The sequence below is a fragment of the Amblyraja radiata genome, chromosome 26 (genome assembly GCF_010909765.2).
Source record: "Amblyraja radiata isolate CabotCenter1 chromosome 26, sAmbRad1.1.pri, whole genome shotgun sequence".
NCBI lineage: Eukaryota > Metazoa > Chordata > Chondrichthyes > Rajiformes > Rajidae > Amblyraja > Amblyraja radiata.
The window spans coordinates 10,926,686-10,941,884 of record NC_045981.1 but is presented as its reverse complement, the minus strand read 5'-3'; the positions used below and the strand labels follow the sequence as shown (position 1 = coordinate 10,941,884).

Below are 15,199 nucleotides of genomic sequence, written 5' to 3'. Positions count from 1 at the left end.
TAGATGGAGTCAGTGGTAGAAAGTCTGGTCTGTGTGATGGACTGAGCTACATCTACTAATCTCTACAATTTCTTGCAGTCTTTGGAAGAGCAGGTCCCAAATCAAGCTGTGAAGTGAACAGTATGCTTTCTACAGTGCTTCTGTTTCATTGAGATTTCATCAAGATCTTGATCTGAAACATTAACTTTTTCTCCTTCTATAGATGCTGCCTACATTAATGAATAATTCCTGCATTTATGTGTTCATCTATAATAATTAACATGTTGCATTTAATTAAAATATATGTTATTCCTAACTTTGGTCAAGTCTTTGAAATGTGGCCAGGTCAGATGCTAACGGCAATGTTTTTCTTAAGATCTAACTTTGTTATATTTTTACCCAGAAAAGTGCTGACATTCCACCTTATCCGATCTTTGACGTTATAATATTTACACCATTTGCACCTCCCTGAGAGTTACCCATGGTTCCATGAGGACATGCTGGGAGCAGCGCTGGCTGCACTTGGTGAAGCTGCAACTCCCAACATGCAAACATACTGATGAGAAGCAGAGTAGCCATTTGGCTCCTCAAGGCTGCTTTATCACTTACTAAGATCACAGCTGATCTAACTGCAACCTCAAACTCTGCATTCCCATCTCTCCTTTTGCGCCTTCCTTCCTTAGCTATAAATCTATCTCCCTCTCCCACTGAAATTATTCAAAGACTGCAGAAAGAGGCCACAAGAGGTTGCCTGGAATAGAGGGCTTTACGTCACAAGGAGAGATTGGATTAGTTAGGATTGTTCTCAATGGAGAATAGTTGTCCTTTTATAGAGTAGAGGTGTACAAAAATATGAGGCATGTAGATAGGGTTTGAGTTTGAGGAGTTTAGTTTGTTGTCACGTGTACCGAAGAACAATGAAAAGCTTTGAGTAGGCAATTACAGACCTTTTCCAAAGTCAGAAGATTCTAACACTAGAGGGCAAAAATTTAAGGTGAGAGGGGAAATATTTAAAGAGGATTTAACAGGCAAGTTTTTTGCACAGCAGGTGATGGGTATATGGAATAAGCTGCCACAGGAGGTGATGGCAGCAGATACTATCAAAGCATTTAAAAGCATTTGAACAGATACATTACCCACAGCGATTTAAGTGATTTGTTCCAGATTCCAGCTTCTGCAGTCTCTTGTTTTTTTCTTAAATGATTCGAGTTATTTAGAATGCCGATTTGATTGGTTTGAATGGTTTGAACCGTCTTATAATTCAATGCTCAGTCGCTGTTAGTGATTTTAAATTTTGATTAAATAGTTGATTGATTATCTCATTAGTCTGGAGAGACTGTGTGGATATACAATGTTATATATTCTTTCTAAGAAACACAATTGTACTTCCAACTTTCTATATCTTGGCCGTGAGTTATGCAGATCATTTCACGGACACGAAGGATTCTTGAGCATTGTACACGTTGTCGTTGATTATGACATGAAAAATTGACAAATTGGCTGATTGACTTCCAAAGTAAGCTCTCAAACCTGGGACTCATAAGTGATAGTAGAATTTGGCCATTTGGACCATCAAGTCTACTCCGCCATTAAATCATGGCTGACCTTTATCTCCCTCCTAACCCCATTCTCCTGCCTTCTCCCCATAACCTCTGACGCCTGTACTAATCAAGAATCTATCTCTGCCGTTAAAAATATCCATTGACTGCCTCCGCAGCCTTCTGTGGCAAAGAGTTCCACAGACCTACCACCCTCTGACTAAAGGAGTTTCTCCTCATCTCCTTCCTAAAAGAACGTCCTTTAATTCTTCACCTTTCACCTGGGTAGTAGACAAATAAAGAGTCTGCGTGTTGTACACCTATTGCAGAAGAGGGGAAATCGTGATCAATTATCTTATAATAGTAACATTAGGCAAATCTACACCAGAATTGTTTGGTGTCTTTACCTAATAACACGATGTGCTGTTTTCTTTTAATTTTTCAGTCTTGCCAGGCTGATCTGGTGAAAGACAATGGTCACAAGTACTTCCTTTCTGTTCTGGCAGACCCGTATATGCCGGTGAGTTCCATTTTATCTTTATTCAGACACCTACATTAAAAAAAAAACTTTCAAGGCACAACTGGCAGGTACTTTAAAGCAAATGATGCCTCTCACTTAAATCACCTGTGTCGTACCACGGCCAGGAAATGGTCATCTGCCTGACAACCACTGTTATAAATGTTTTATGTTGCAAATAATGGCTTATTTATGTGGCAGTGCTAATTTGAGTTTGTTTTTGTTTAGGCTGAGCACAGAACAATGGCAGCTTTTATTTTAGCCGTAATTGTCAATAGCTATAACACGGGACAGGTAAGCGATAGCTACATTTAATTTAAAAAAGCCTTGTATTTACATTGTGCCATCTTGACCTCACGATATCCTTAACTTATTGGCGCCCATTGAATTATATGTGGAGATTTGTTATTGTTATAGTTCGGAAATGTGGCAGTTCATTTCTGCCTAGCAAGTTCAGAGTTAAGGCAAAGGTAATCTGTTTTAATATATGAAATTGAGAGAGAAATATTTGCAAGACTACCAATGGTACCTCTCCTGCTTTTTCGGGTCGGGACCCTTCTTCAGACGCTTCGGGTCGAGACCCGAAACGTCACCCATCCTTTTTCTCCAGAGATGCTGAGTTCCTCCAGCACTTTGTGTCTATCTTCTTGGTTTTTGTATGGTCTCCCTCCCCCCCCCACCCCCAATAGTTTTTGTATGAGTTCTTGATCGTTCTTGATTGTTTTTCCAAAAAAACTGAAAATAAAAGTTGCCCAGATATAATCCATTAAAAAAAATTTCTTTTAGTTGACATCATTGCCCTGACCACATCTGCAGCATGATGCATTTTGAGGACTCAGCGTCTTTCATTCTGTGCATTTCCAGATCAAGTACATCCTACTCCTTATGAATATCAAGGGAGTACTTGTATTAAACTTTGCTACTTTCTAATAGAACTACTCCTGCAGTTATTGCATTCCTTTTGCCCCAAATGTTTATCCATTTGAATTTTATCTACATCAAATGTACTTTGGATACTTTCGTCATATGAATGTTCTGGTTTTGGCCATCTATTGCAGAGGCAGCTTGTAGCAACTTTAGTCACAAAGAACCCTCTAGGCCCCAACTGGGGCAACTAGGAATGTGCATAACATCTGCAGGACCACTTGTACCTCTTCCACAAAAGGAGTGTTACTGACCCAGGGTTTACGTTTAGTTTTGATGTGCAGTTCCCGTGCTCGTACAGGGGTGAACCCTGCCAGTTGGAATCAGATATTTGCGGAAAACAATCACTCGCTGCCAGAATGGAAATGTGAGTGTCCCACAATCGCTTTTAAACCCAGCCAGGCAGACTCTGCCACACCCACCAGGACAACAGACCTTCATGGTCAGATCAAGATCCCTGCACTTACATCAACTGGGGGATTTGAAAATGGCGCCAAACTGGCGACTGTCTGTACTGTCTCAGTGTACTACTGCTGCACACTTGTACTGTATCTGAGATGCTTATCTAATATGTGCCCAAGTGTTTATATACAGTGATACTGGTACTGAACTGTATGCAAAAATGAATTTCACTGTACCATACCAATTCCTCACAACTACCCCTCTCCTTGAACTGTTCTGAACACTGCAGCATGTTATTGAAATGAAACTCTGGTTTCTGCCAGCTCCCAGCCGCACTCTGCGCTCTTTAGTTCTGATCTGGCCCTAAACTGTGATGGGACTGATACTGTTACCGGTTTTATCACTCGTTTAGTTTTTAACCCGTATATTTTATGCACAAATGCTTCATATATGAAGGATGCTGATAAAGTGTGATAATTTGATAAACAAGACTTTTTTTTCAGAACATGAAAGTATTGATTTCTGGTATAAAATGAAATGTATTTTTTATTAACCATCCAAAGTAGATTTATGTCAACACCAAACCAACCCAAGCAGATTTCTGTTAACAGCACAGAATTGCGAGATCCTTTCTCCGATGTCATACTTCACATCCCAGCTCCCGTACATTGGTTTAAGATGGACTTTTTCAATGTCTGTTCTACAACAGAATTAAAATTGGTTTAAGTTCTAATCTACAATTTAGTACAATGTCAGACAATAGAACCGGTGGAGGCCGGTTCTCTGGATACTTTCAAGAGAGAGCTAGATAGGGCTCTTAAGGATAGCGGAGTCTGGGGATATGGGGAGAAGGCAGGAATGGGGTACTGATTGGGGATGATTAGCCATGATCACATTGAATGGTGGTGCTGGCTCGAAGGGCCGAATGGCCTACTCCTGCACCTATTGTCTATTGACTATAGTCAGTACTAAAACAGTTCTCCATTGTAGAATTAAAATTGCCAAAGACCATCTTAAACCAATGCATGGAGTATCGTTGCCTCAACGTAAATGAGCAGAATGCCAGGTAACAATGAAGTGAATTGTAAAAGCTTGTGGAATACACAGAGATGTTACCTCATTAGATGTATTTTTCTTTTGTTTGTGCAGGAGGCCTGCCTGCAGGGTAATCTGATAGCCATCTGCCTGGAACAGTTGAATGATCCTCACCCTTTACTGCGCCAGTGGGTGGCCATTTGCTTGGGTCGCATCTGGCAGAACTTTGACGCCGCTCGCTGGTGTGGTGTAAGAGACATCGCACATGAGAAATTGTACAGTCTTCTCTCCGATTCAATACCCGAGGTAAAAGACTCTAAACCTTTAGGAAGGAGATGAGCAGAAATTTCTTTAGTCAAAGGGGGTGCTGAATCTGTGGAATTCTGTGCCACAGAAGGCTGTGGAGGCCAAGTCTGTGGATATTTTTAAGGCAGAGATAGATAGTTTCTTGATTAGTACGGGTGTCAGAGGTTATGGGGAGAAGGCAGGAGATTGGGGTTAGGAGGGAAAGATAGATCAGCCATGATTGAATGGCAGAGTAGACTTGATGGGCCGAACGGCCTAATTCTACTCCTATTCCTTATGCCCTGTGGCTGCTTCCAGTGCATTCAGTGACAATGATAAAATCAGAAGAAAATGAGGGAGACTCTAATGAGGGCGGCACGGTGGCGCAACGGTAGAGTTGCTACCTTACAGCGCCAGAGACCCGGGTTCGATCCTGACTATGGGTGTTGACTGCGCGGAGTTTGTACATTCTCCCTGTGACCACATGGGTATTCCCTGGTTGCTTCAGCTTCCTCCCACACTCCAAAAACGTTCAGGTTTGTAGGTTAATTGGATTCTGTAAATTGTCTCTAATATGTAGGATTGAACTAGTATACGGGTGATCACTGGTCAGCGTGGACGCAGTGGGCTGTTTTCACGCTGTATAACTAAACAACACAGGTATCTCATTGTAGGTGCGTCTTTTACCAGTTTCCATTTTATTGATATTTCTAACAGTATTATATCAGAATTGTGTACAAAGTTGATGCAGATCTCATTGAAACAAAGTGGGCGGGTGTATTTTGTTCCACACAGAATTTATTGAGGCTTTGCGGCTCCACTGCTTGGGCTTTAGGTGGGATTTGAAGGTGACCTTTTCCACCCAGAGTGTGATAGTATCTGGAATACACTATCAGAGAGAGTGGTGGAAGCAGAGGCACTGATTGCATTTTAAGAGGCGTCAAGTAGAGCATTTAAATCACTTCAGCATTGAAGTGCTGGAAGTGGTGGGTGGGTGCCACAGATTAGCATGAACATGGTGGGATGAATGGCTTGTTTTGATGACTGTATTAATAGCCACTTAAGTTTCACTGAATAGTTATTTGTTATAGTAAATATACTGGGAGAGATCATCTTATGCTGAATGTTGCTAACCTTTGTGTCACTGTTTCCATAGTAAGCTCGAAATGAATCAACGCATATATGCCTTATATGACAAAATATTTCTGTGTAAAAATTGCTCATATAGAGACAGATAGTGAAGGGTATTGAAAACTGAAGTCGTTGCCAAAATCATCATCATCATCGTTGTAAAAAACAACGGGCAAGGTGCCTTACAATGCCGTGTACGACAGTGATCGCAACTTCTACTGAAGTGTGGATGGCTGTTGGCTCGCTAGGAGCTCATCCGCCCTTTTGACAGGTCTTGTTTTTGGTCCTGCTGGGGGTCCACAGCCCCCTCCTCACCTGACAAACCAGGTGGGGGAGACGGTTTAGTCGCCGACTATCCGACCATGGAGCAGGTAGCACGGGATTACATGGTACCCGTGGCGGGGGAAACTCCCCCCGACCTGAAAAATGAAACCTTCAACAAAGCTCAATGTTCTGATTAACTTTTTAGTTATTATTATTTGAACAAAATATCAACTTTAGTTTGCATTAGATTGGACCTGAAGTGGAAAATTGGTACTTGGTTGGTGTATGTGTAAAGTTAGTACATGGTTCTTGTATTTAGTGAGTTGTACATTGTTGTCGTATTTGGAGAGTTAGTACATAGTTAGTGTATTAAATCTATTCTTTAGGGAATTCCCTCTCCCATCATAGACGAGGCCCTCACTCGTGTCTCCTCTGTACCCCACAGCTCCGCATCCCCCTAGTTACAACAGAAACAGAGTCTCCCTAGTCCTTACCTTCCTCCCTATCAGCCGTCGCAAACACCGCATAATCCTCCGACATTTCCGCCACCTCCAACGGGATCCCACCACCAGTCACATTTTCCCATCTCCACCCCTTTCCCCTTCCGCAGAGACCGTTCCCTCCGCAACTCCCTGGTTAACTCATCCCTTCCCACCCAAACCACCCCTTCCCCAGGTACCTTCCCCTGCAACCGCAGAAGATGCAACACCTATTACTCTACCTCCTCTCTCGACTTTCCAGGGACCCCGACAGTCCTTTTATGTTTGGCAGAGGTTCACTTGCACCTGCTCCAACCTCATCTACTATATCCATTGTCAAGATGTAGACTCTTATACATCGGCGAGACTATGCGCAGACTGGGCGATCGTTTTGTGGAACACCTTCGCTCAGCCCGCCTAAACCTACCTGATCTCCCGGTTGCTGGATACTTTAATTCTCCTTCCCATTCCTACACAGACCTTTCTGTCCGAGGTCTCCTCCATTGGCAGAGTGAGGCTAAACGCAAATTGGAGGAACTGCATCTCATATTTTGCTTGGGCAGCTTACAGCTCAGTGGTAGACAAAATTGCTGGAGAAACTCAGCGGGTGCGGCAGCATCTATGGAGCGAAGGAAATAGGCAACTTTTCGGGCCGAACCCCTTCTTCAGACTGATGCAGGGTGGTGGCGGGAAGAAGAAAGGAAGAGGAGGAGCCAGAGGGCTAAGGGAGAGCTGAGAAGGGGAGGAGACAGCAAGGGCTACCGGAAATTGGAGAAGTCAATGTTCAGGCCACCGAGATGCAGACTGCCCAAGCAGAATATGAGGTGCTGCTCCTCCAGTTTCTGATGGTGCTCACTCTGGCGATGGAGGAGGCCCAGGACAGAAAGGTCGGATTCGGAATGGGAGGGGGAGTTGAAGTGCTGAGCCACAGGGAGATCAGGTTGGTTAATGCGGACCAAGCGGAGGTGTTCGGCGAAACGATCACCAAGCCTACGCTTGGTCTCACCGATGTAGATCAGCTGACATCTAGAGCAGCAGATGCAATAGATGAGGTTGGAGGAGATGCAGGTAAACCTCTGTCGCACCTGGAAAGACTGCTTGGGTCCTTGAATGGAGTCGAGGGGGGAGGTAAAGCGACACGTGTAGCATCTCTTGCGGTTGCAAGGGAAAGTGCCCTGGGAGGGGGTGGTGCGGATGGGTAGGGAAGAATTGACCAGGGAGTTACGGAGGGAGCGGTCTTTGCGTAAAGCAGACAGGGGGGGAGATGGGAAGACATGGCGAGTGGTGGGGTCACGTTGGAGGAGGCGAAAATGATGGAGAGTTGGAGGGAAGGGGGAATCACAGAGGGGAATTACAGCCCAGTGGTATGATTATTGATTTCTTCAGTTCAGATAACCCTACGTTCCCTCTCTCTCTATCCCTCCCCCACCCAAGTCGCACTAGCTTCTCATTTTCACCCAACCATCAGCTAACAATGGCCTGTCTCCTTTATCATCGTTACTTTTTTGCATATCTTTCATTCATCGTTCTTTATCTCTCCACATCACTGTCTATATCTCTCGTTTCCCTTATCCCTAACCAGTCTGAAGAAGGGTCTCAACCCAAAACATCACCCATTCATAGAAACATAGAACATAGAAAAATAGGTGCAGGAGTAAGCAATTTAATATGATCATGGCTGATCTTCTAAAATCAGTACCCTGTTCCTGCTTTTTCCCCATATTTTGCTTTAGCCCTAAGAGCTAAACTAACTCTCTCTTGAAAACATACAGTGAATTGGCCTCCACTGCCTTCTGTGGCAGAGAATTCCACAGATTCACAACTCTCTGGGTGAAGAAGTTTTTCCTCATCTCAGCCCTAAATGGCCTTCCCCTTATTCTTAAACTGTCACCTGTGGTTCTGGTCTCCCCCAACATCGGGGACATTTTTTCCTGCATTTAGCCTGTCCAATCCTTTAAGAATTTTATATGTTTCTATAAGATCCCCTCTCATCATTCTAATTTCCAGTGAATTCAAGCACAGTCGACCCATTCTTTCATCCTATGTCAATCCCGCCATCCCGGGAATTAACCTGGTGAACCTACACTGCACTCCCTCAATAGCAATAATATCCTTCCTCAAATTAGGAGACCAAAATTGCACACAATACTCAAGGTGCGGTCTCACCAGGGCCCTGTACAACTGCAGTAGGACCTCCTTGCTCCTAAACTCAGCCATTAACTTGCTTCACTGCCTGCTGTACCTGCATGCTTACTTTCAGTGACTGATGTACAAGCACACCCAGGTCTCATTGCACCTCACCTTTTCCTAACCTGACACCATTCAGATAATAATTTGCCTTCCTGTTCTTGCCACCAAAGTAGATCAAACAGTATTGCTGATTTGATCCGTGTCTGGATTTGCTGCTGACCTGATCCATAATCCATGTCCGGTTTCCACACTACCACCTGGTGGAATGCGGACATGGATTATTGATCAGGTCAGCAGCAAAACCAGACACGGATCAATTCAGCAATGCTGTTTGATCTACAGATAACCTCACATTTATCCACATTATACTGCATCAGCCATGCATCTGCCCACTCATCCAACCTATCCAAGTCATTATACCATCTATTATGCCAGAACTGCTGAAATCCTGAGATTTCTGGATTTTTGACAGTGTGTTAGGTGGACTTTAACGCTACCTTGTATTTAGGATTTTTACATAGAATAATAATCATACAAAGTCAAAGTAGCCTTTATTGTCATTCAGACCTTGCGGTCTGAACGAAATGTCATTGCCTTGCAGTCCTACATATAGTAAAAAATGACAAAAACACCCAATAAACACAAATTAACATCCACCACAGTGAGTTCACCAGGCACCTCCTCACTGTGATGGAAGACAAAAGTCTTAAGTCTTTGTCTCTTCCCTTCTTATTCTCCCTCTGCGCCGAGGCGATCCAGGCTTCGGATGTTGTGACCCTGCCGGGTGATGGTAAGCAATGTCAGTCCCGCGGCTGAATCCAAGCTCCGCGAACGGGCCGGTTCAACTCCGTGGCCCGGGGTGGTCGAAGCCGCCGAAGCTGCCACCCTCCAGTCCAGTGGACGCAGCTGTTGTCGCGGGAGCTCCGGAGAACAGGTCACCAACCTGTGACCTGCGAGCTCCCGACGATGTCGTCCACTAGGCCCGCGGTCGATCCTCCGACGTCGGGTCGCAGCTGCCGCTGCCCGCTCTGAGGTCGGGTCGCCGCTGCCGCTACCACTGCCCACTCCGAGGTCAGGTCGCCGCCGCTGCCCGCTCCGAGGTCAGGTCGCCGTCGCTGCCCGCTCCGAGGTCAGGTCGCCGCCGCTGCCCGCTCCGAGGTCAGGTCGCCGTCGCTGCCCGCTCCGAGGTCGGGTCGCCGCTGCTGCCCGCTCCGAGGTCAGGTCGCCGCCGCTGCCCGCTCCGAGGTCGGGTCGCCGCTGCCGCTGCCCGCTCCGAGGTCGGGTCGCCGCTGCCGCTGGAATGCTGCCCCAGCTCCGAGGCTGCCAGCTCCACTATTAGGCCTCGGCGCAGGCGGAGACGGGGGATATGACAAGCGAAGTCGCATCCACCCGAAGGCAGAGACCAAAAACATGTTTCTCCCCCCCCCACCCACACATATACACAGCCTAATAAACCAAAAATTAACTAAAACAGGACAAAAGAACAACACAAAAAAGAAAAAAAAACATACAGCATGGAAACAAGCCCAACTCGCCCATGGCGACCAACATGCCCCATCTACACTAATCCTGCCTGCGTTTGGCCCATATCCATCTAATTCTTTCCCATCCATGTACCCCTCCAAATGTTTCCTAAACATTGCCATTTTTCTCGCCAAATAACGTATAAATCAGTGACAGCTGACAATAACAGAGATGCTTTTCGAGACTAAAAAGTGTGCAACTGTGGTAGCAGGTCTTTAAAATGGCAACGGTTTAGCATGGCATAATAATACAAATTGGATTTCCTTTTTCTATTTTTAGACTTACTCCTCCTTTATTCCAGTGGGTTACAGCTGCCACCAGCGGCAGCTATCCTGTGACGTATTGCTTGTTCTGTTTGTGGGTCTGTTGAATATTGTCATCTGTTGATAGGATCACAGCCAAAGCAATCCCATGTGATCATGTACACTGTCTAATGAGGCTCACCACTGATTAACTATAGACGTCTGACTGAAGGGTTGTTTTTCTTTCATCCCTTGAGATGCCAAGGCAGGGGAATGACAAAGAAAGGAAAACCTTGCACGTCTGTGAAGCCCCTCGTGATCTCGGGATTTCAGGCAGTGAATTTTTTTAAATATTTATGTTATAATATGGAGAAATAGCACAACTTCTTTGCACACCAAGACTCATCAAGCAGCTATATAAATATAATAAGTATAATACAATAGTAAAATACAATCTAAAACAATAAAATACAAGTAATATACAATAGAATAAGTATAAATGGATAGTTAAGGGAAGACACAGAGTGCTGGAGTGGCTTGGCGGGTCAGGCGGCATCTCAGGAGAGCATGGTTAGGCGACGTTTCGGGGTGCTTCAGAAGGGTCCGACCCGAAACGTCACCTACAGTATCCATGTTCTCCTGAGATGCTGCCTGACCCGCTTAACTACTTCAGCACTCTGTGTCTTCTTTTATAAAACCAGCATCTGCAGTTCTTTGTTTCCACAATGGCTAGTTAAATAGATTGTTAGTTAAACTTCTGTCTTGTCTTGAGGACATTAAGTCCTGGATGGCCTTAAACTTTCTGGGACTTAATGAAGAGAAGACAGAGGTGATTTTGTTTGGCCCCAATGGCTGCCGTGAACCTCCCTTTGTTGACTTGGGTCCACTGGCATTGTCTGTAAAGCCAACCGTTTTGAACCTGGGTTTTAGGATGGACGGTGATTTTAAACTAGATAAACAAATATTAAGTCCAGCTTCTTTCACCTAAGGAAGCTGGCAAAGGTGAAGCCCATTCTCGAGCGGCAGCATTTTGAAACAGTAATCCATGCCTTTATTACATCTAGGCTGGATTACTGTAACGCACTCTACTCTGGAGTCGCACGAGCTTCATTGGCTCGTCTCCAGCTTGTTCAAAATGCTGCCGCTCGCCTTTTGACCGGAACTCGAAAAAGGGAGCACATTACGCCAATTTTGGCCTCCCTTCACTGGCTCCCAGTGCACTTTCGAGTTCATTTCAAAATTCTTTTATTTATTTTTAAATCGTTGAATGGGCTCGCCCCGCCTTACCTCTCTGAGCTGCTCCACCTATATGCTCCTGCCCGGTGCCTCAGGTCAGCTGATCAGCTGCTCCTTGAGGTACCAAGGTCTAAGCGGAAGCCCAGAGGGGATAGAGCCTTTTCTGTTGCTGCTCCGGCACTCTGGAACACCTTGCCGCTGCACATCAGACAGGCCCCCTCACTGTCCATCTTCAAATCCTCCCTAAAAACACATTTTTAATCTTTGACTTTCGACACTGGCTGAGGCATTGCTCCTGTTCTTAGTGCTTTTAATGTCTTTTAATTTTTAGTGTGTTTTTTATAGTCCTTCGTTTTACGTTTTTTTTTAATGGTTTTTAATTGTTTGTAATAGCTTTTTGTCCATGAGTTCTCATGTACAGCACTTTGTGGCAACTGCAGTTGTTTAAAGTGCTTTATAAATAAAGTTATTATTATTATTATTATTATTAAACAATGAATGTCAGGAGATTTGGTGGTTGGAGTATTTCCTCACTCGTCATTTATGGGGTCATGGTCTGTGGTTTTATGAAAAGGCAGCACTTGAGAAATATTCAGATAAATTATGTGCTCGGTTTTCCAGTGGCTCTTGATCCCCCTAAACATCTGACGTACATGACACGAGTGAGTCACGGCTCGTGCCTGCAGTCGAGCAAAGCAAGACAATTATTTTTCACTCAGCTAACAAAAAAATGCTGAAGTTCATACAATTTATTAATGTGAAGCTTTGCAAATCAACAACTTAGGTTCCATTTTTGCATTCAATGAACTGGCACGTAGATCTGATCTTCCACTGGAATGTGAAATGCCAGATGTGACTCAGTTACTAGCATTCCTGCTTCTCAGTTTGACACTGCAGCGCGGCACCTAGGGAGATAATATTGTCTTTTGGAAGATTCTGAATCCATTTTCCATGTCATAGAATCATGGAGACAAACAGCAAGGAAATCATGTGATAGGAGTAGAATTAGGCCATTCAGCCCATCAAGTCTACTCTGTCATTTAATCATGGTTGATCTATCTCTCCCTCCTAACCCCATTTTCCTGCCTTCTCCCCATAACCTTTGACACCCGTACTAATCATCTATCTATTTCTGCCTTAAATATATCCACTGACTTTGCCTCCACAGCTGTCTGTAGCAAAGGATTCCACAGATTCAACACCCTTCAGCCCATTGAGTCTGTGCTGGCAGCCACCCCTGATACTAACATAATTTACATTAGTTTAGTTTAGAGATACAGCGCGAAAACAGACCCTTCGGCCCACCAAGTCCACCTCGACCAGCAATCTCCCCGTACACTAGCACCCTCCGACACACTAGGGACAGTTTACAGTATTTTTCAACGAAGCCCATTAAGGAACAAACCTGTACGTGTTTGGAATGAGGGAGGAAACTGCAGAAACCGGAGAAAACCCACGCAGTCACAGGGAGAGCGTACAAACTCTGTACAGACAGCACCCTTCCTCAGGTTCGAACCCGGGTCTCTGGCGCTGTAACACAGCAAATCGACCGCTGCGCCACTTTGCTGCCCAAATATCATTATGAAAAATGCCATGGTAGTATTTTGAAGAAGAACTGTGGAGTTCTATCAGTGTCCTAGTCCCCAGCCATCATCACTAAAAGTTAGCTTAGCTGAAGAAGAGGGACTATACTGAATACTCTGTAACTTTTTCGACAATCTTTACGTGGCGACTTTTGCAAACAAAGAATCTCACTGTACCAAGTACATGTGACAATACAGTATCAATCAATCAATTTACGTACTGCACACCTCACCAGCTAAGGGTGGCAAAATATGCTCCAATTGGGATCGATGGCATATTTTCTGGGGCTGACTGACTGCGTTTGGTTTTGCATCATTTTAAATTTTAGATTTGTTTTGTCTGGTTTAGAGATACAGCGCGGAAACAGGCCCTTCGACCCACCTGGTCCGCGCCGACCAACGATCCCCGCACATTAACACTATCCTACACCTACGAGGGACAATTTATTTTTACATTTACCAAGCCAATTAACCTACAAACAATAGACAATAGGTCTTCCTTCGGAGTATGGGAGGAAACCGAAGATCTCAGAGAAAACCCAGGTCACGGGGAGAACGTACAAACTCCGCACAGAGAGCTTCCGTAGTCGGGATCGAACCCGGGTCTCTCCCGCTGCATTCGCTGTAAGGCAGCAATTCTTCCGCTGCGCTACCGTGACCGCCCTATGATGCTGTTTCTGAAGTTTCAACCTAACTGCAGCCACAATACTGAATATTGTTGCTGAAGCCTTCTTTAAACTATTGTGATTATACTGTTCACAATGGCATAATTTGGTGAATAGAGTCAGAATCAACAGGCCCTTCGGCCCAACTCATCCATGCCGACCAAGATGCCCGATCTAAGTTAGTCCCATTCATCCACATTTTGCCCATATCCCAATAAACATTTCCGATCTATGTACACGTCCAAGTGTCCAATCCTGTATATGTACTTCATTTGATACTTGGTCTTGGAGGATTTCTAGATATATTTCCTACAGCATGTTTGAATAGTTACAAATTGTTAAGATACTTTAGCAAAATAAAAACTGTAAAATCGCATGGCATTAAAATATGATCCCAAGATTGCAAGTCTTTTTTTTTCTCTGAGAGTTTTTGTGAACTTTTTTTCCAGGTGCGATGTTCTGCTGTGTTTGCCTTGGGCACATTCGTAGGTAATTCAGCAGAGAGAACTGATCATTCCACAACAATTGATCACAACGTAGCTATGATGTTAGCCCAGTTAATAAATGATGGAAGTCCTGTCGTTCGGAAGGTGGGTGGTTTAAGCCTTTTGACTTTTCTCACCATTTCTGTGTTATTGGATAGATAAATATTTCACAGTCGACCATTTCAGAAACTTGGACAATACTTGAATATTAAGAGCATTAACCAATTGGTAGTTGCACGAAAGGCTTCCTATCATTGCCAGAGTATAATAAAGGCAGCTTGCAATGTTTTCCCCATTTGGGACAATTTAAAGGAGCCTAGAACAAGTAGTTCTTTCCGTTTGGAAACAGTAGCATGCCTGCAATAGGAGAGAGAGAGAGTTAACAATTATATGGTGCCCGATAATTCCACAAATCCAAACAGGAATGCACAAATGCCTTTTGCGTTTGCTTATTTTTTATTATAAAAATGAGATCTTTGTGACGGTGTGATGCAGAGTTTGTATGTGCTCATTTAATGCTGAATCATCACTCTTTAATAAAAGTAAGAAATGCTGGAAACACAGCAGGCAAGGCACCATCTGTGGAAACAAACCAATAACATCTCAGGTCTGGGATCATTGGTCAGATCTATGGCTACTGGTTTTGATTTGGTTCGGTGAAGCGCTGATTTGTTTGGCACGTGTGGGTTTTCTGTCCCTTGGTTCCATTTTTGCATACTT

The 15,199-nt window shown here is 44.3% G+C and overlaps 1 protein-coding gene across 1 annotated transcript in view; it reads left to right on the top strand.

Annotated features, from left to right (window-relative positions):
* rptor (regulatory associated protein of MTOR complex 1) overlaps positions 1-15,199 on the top strand; it is a 292,628-nt gene that overhangs the window by 166,231 nt on the left and 111,198 nt on the right. Inside the window, exons 14-17 of the mRNA XM_033044242.1 lie at positions 1,963-2,037; positions 2,263-2,328; positions 4,510-4,701; positions 14,444-14,584. Coding sequence (XP_032900133.1) covers positions 1,963-2,037; positions 2,263-2,328; positions 4,510-4,701; positions 14,444-14,584 — 474 coding nt within the window. The remainder of the gene's footprint in view (positions 1-1,962; positions 2,038-2,262; positions 2,329-4,509; positions 4,702-14,443; positions 14,585-15,199) is intronic.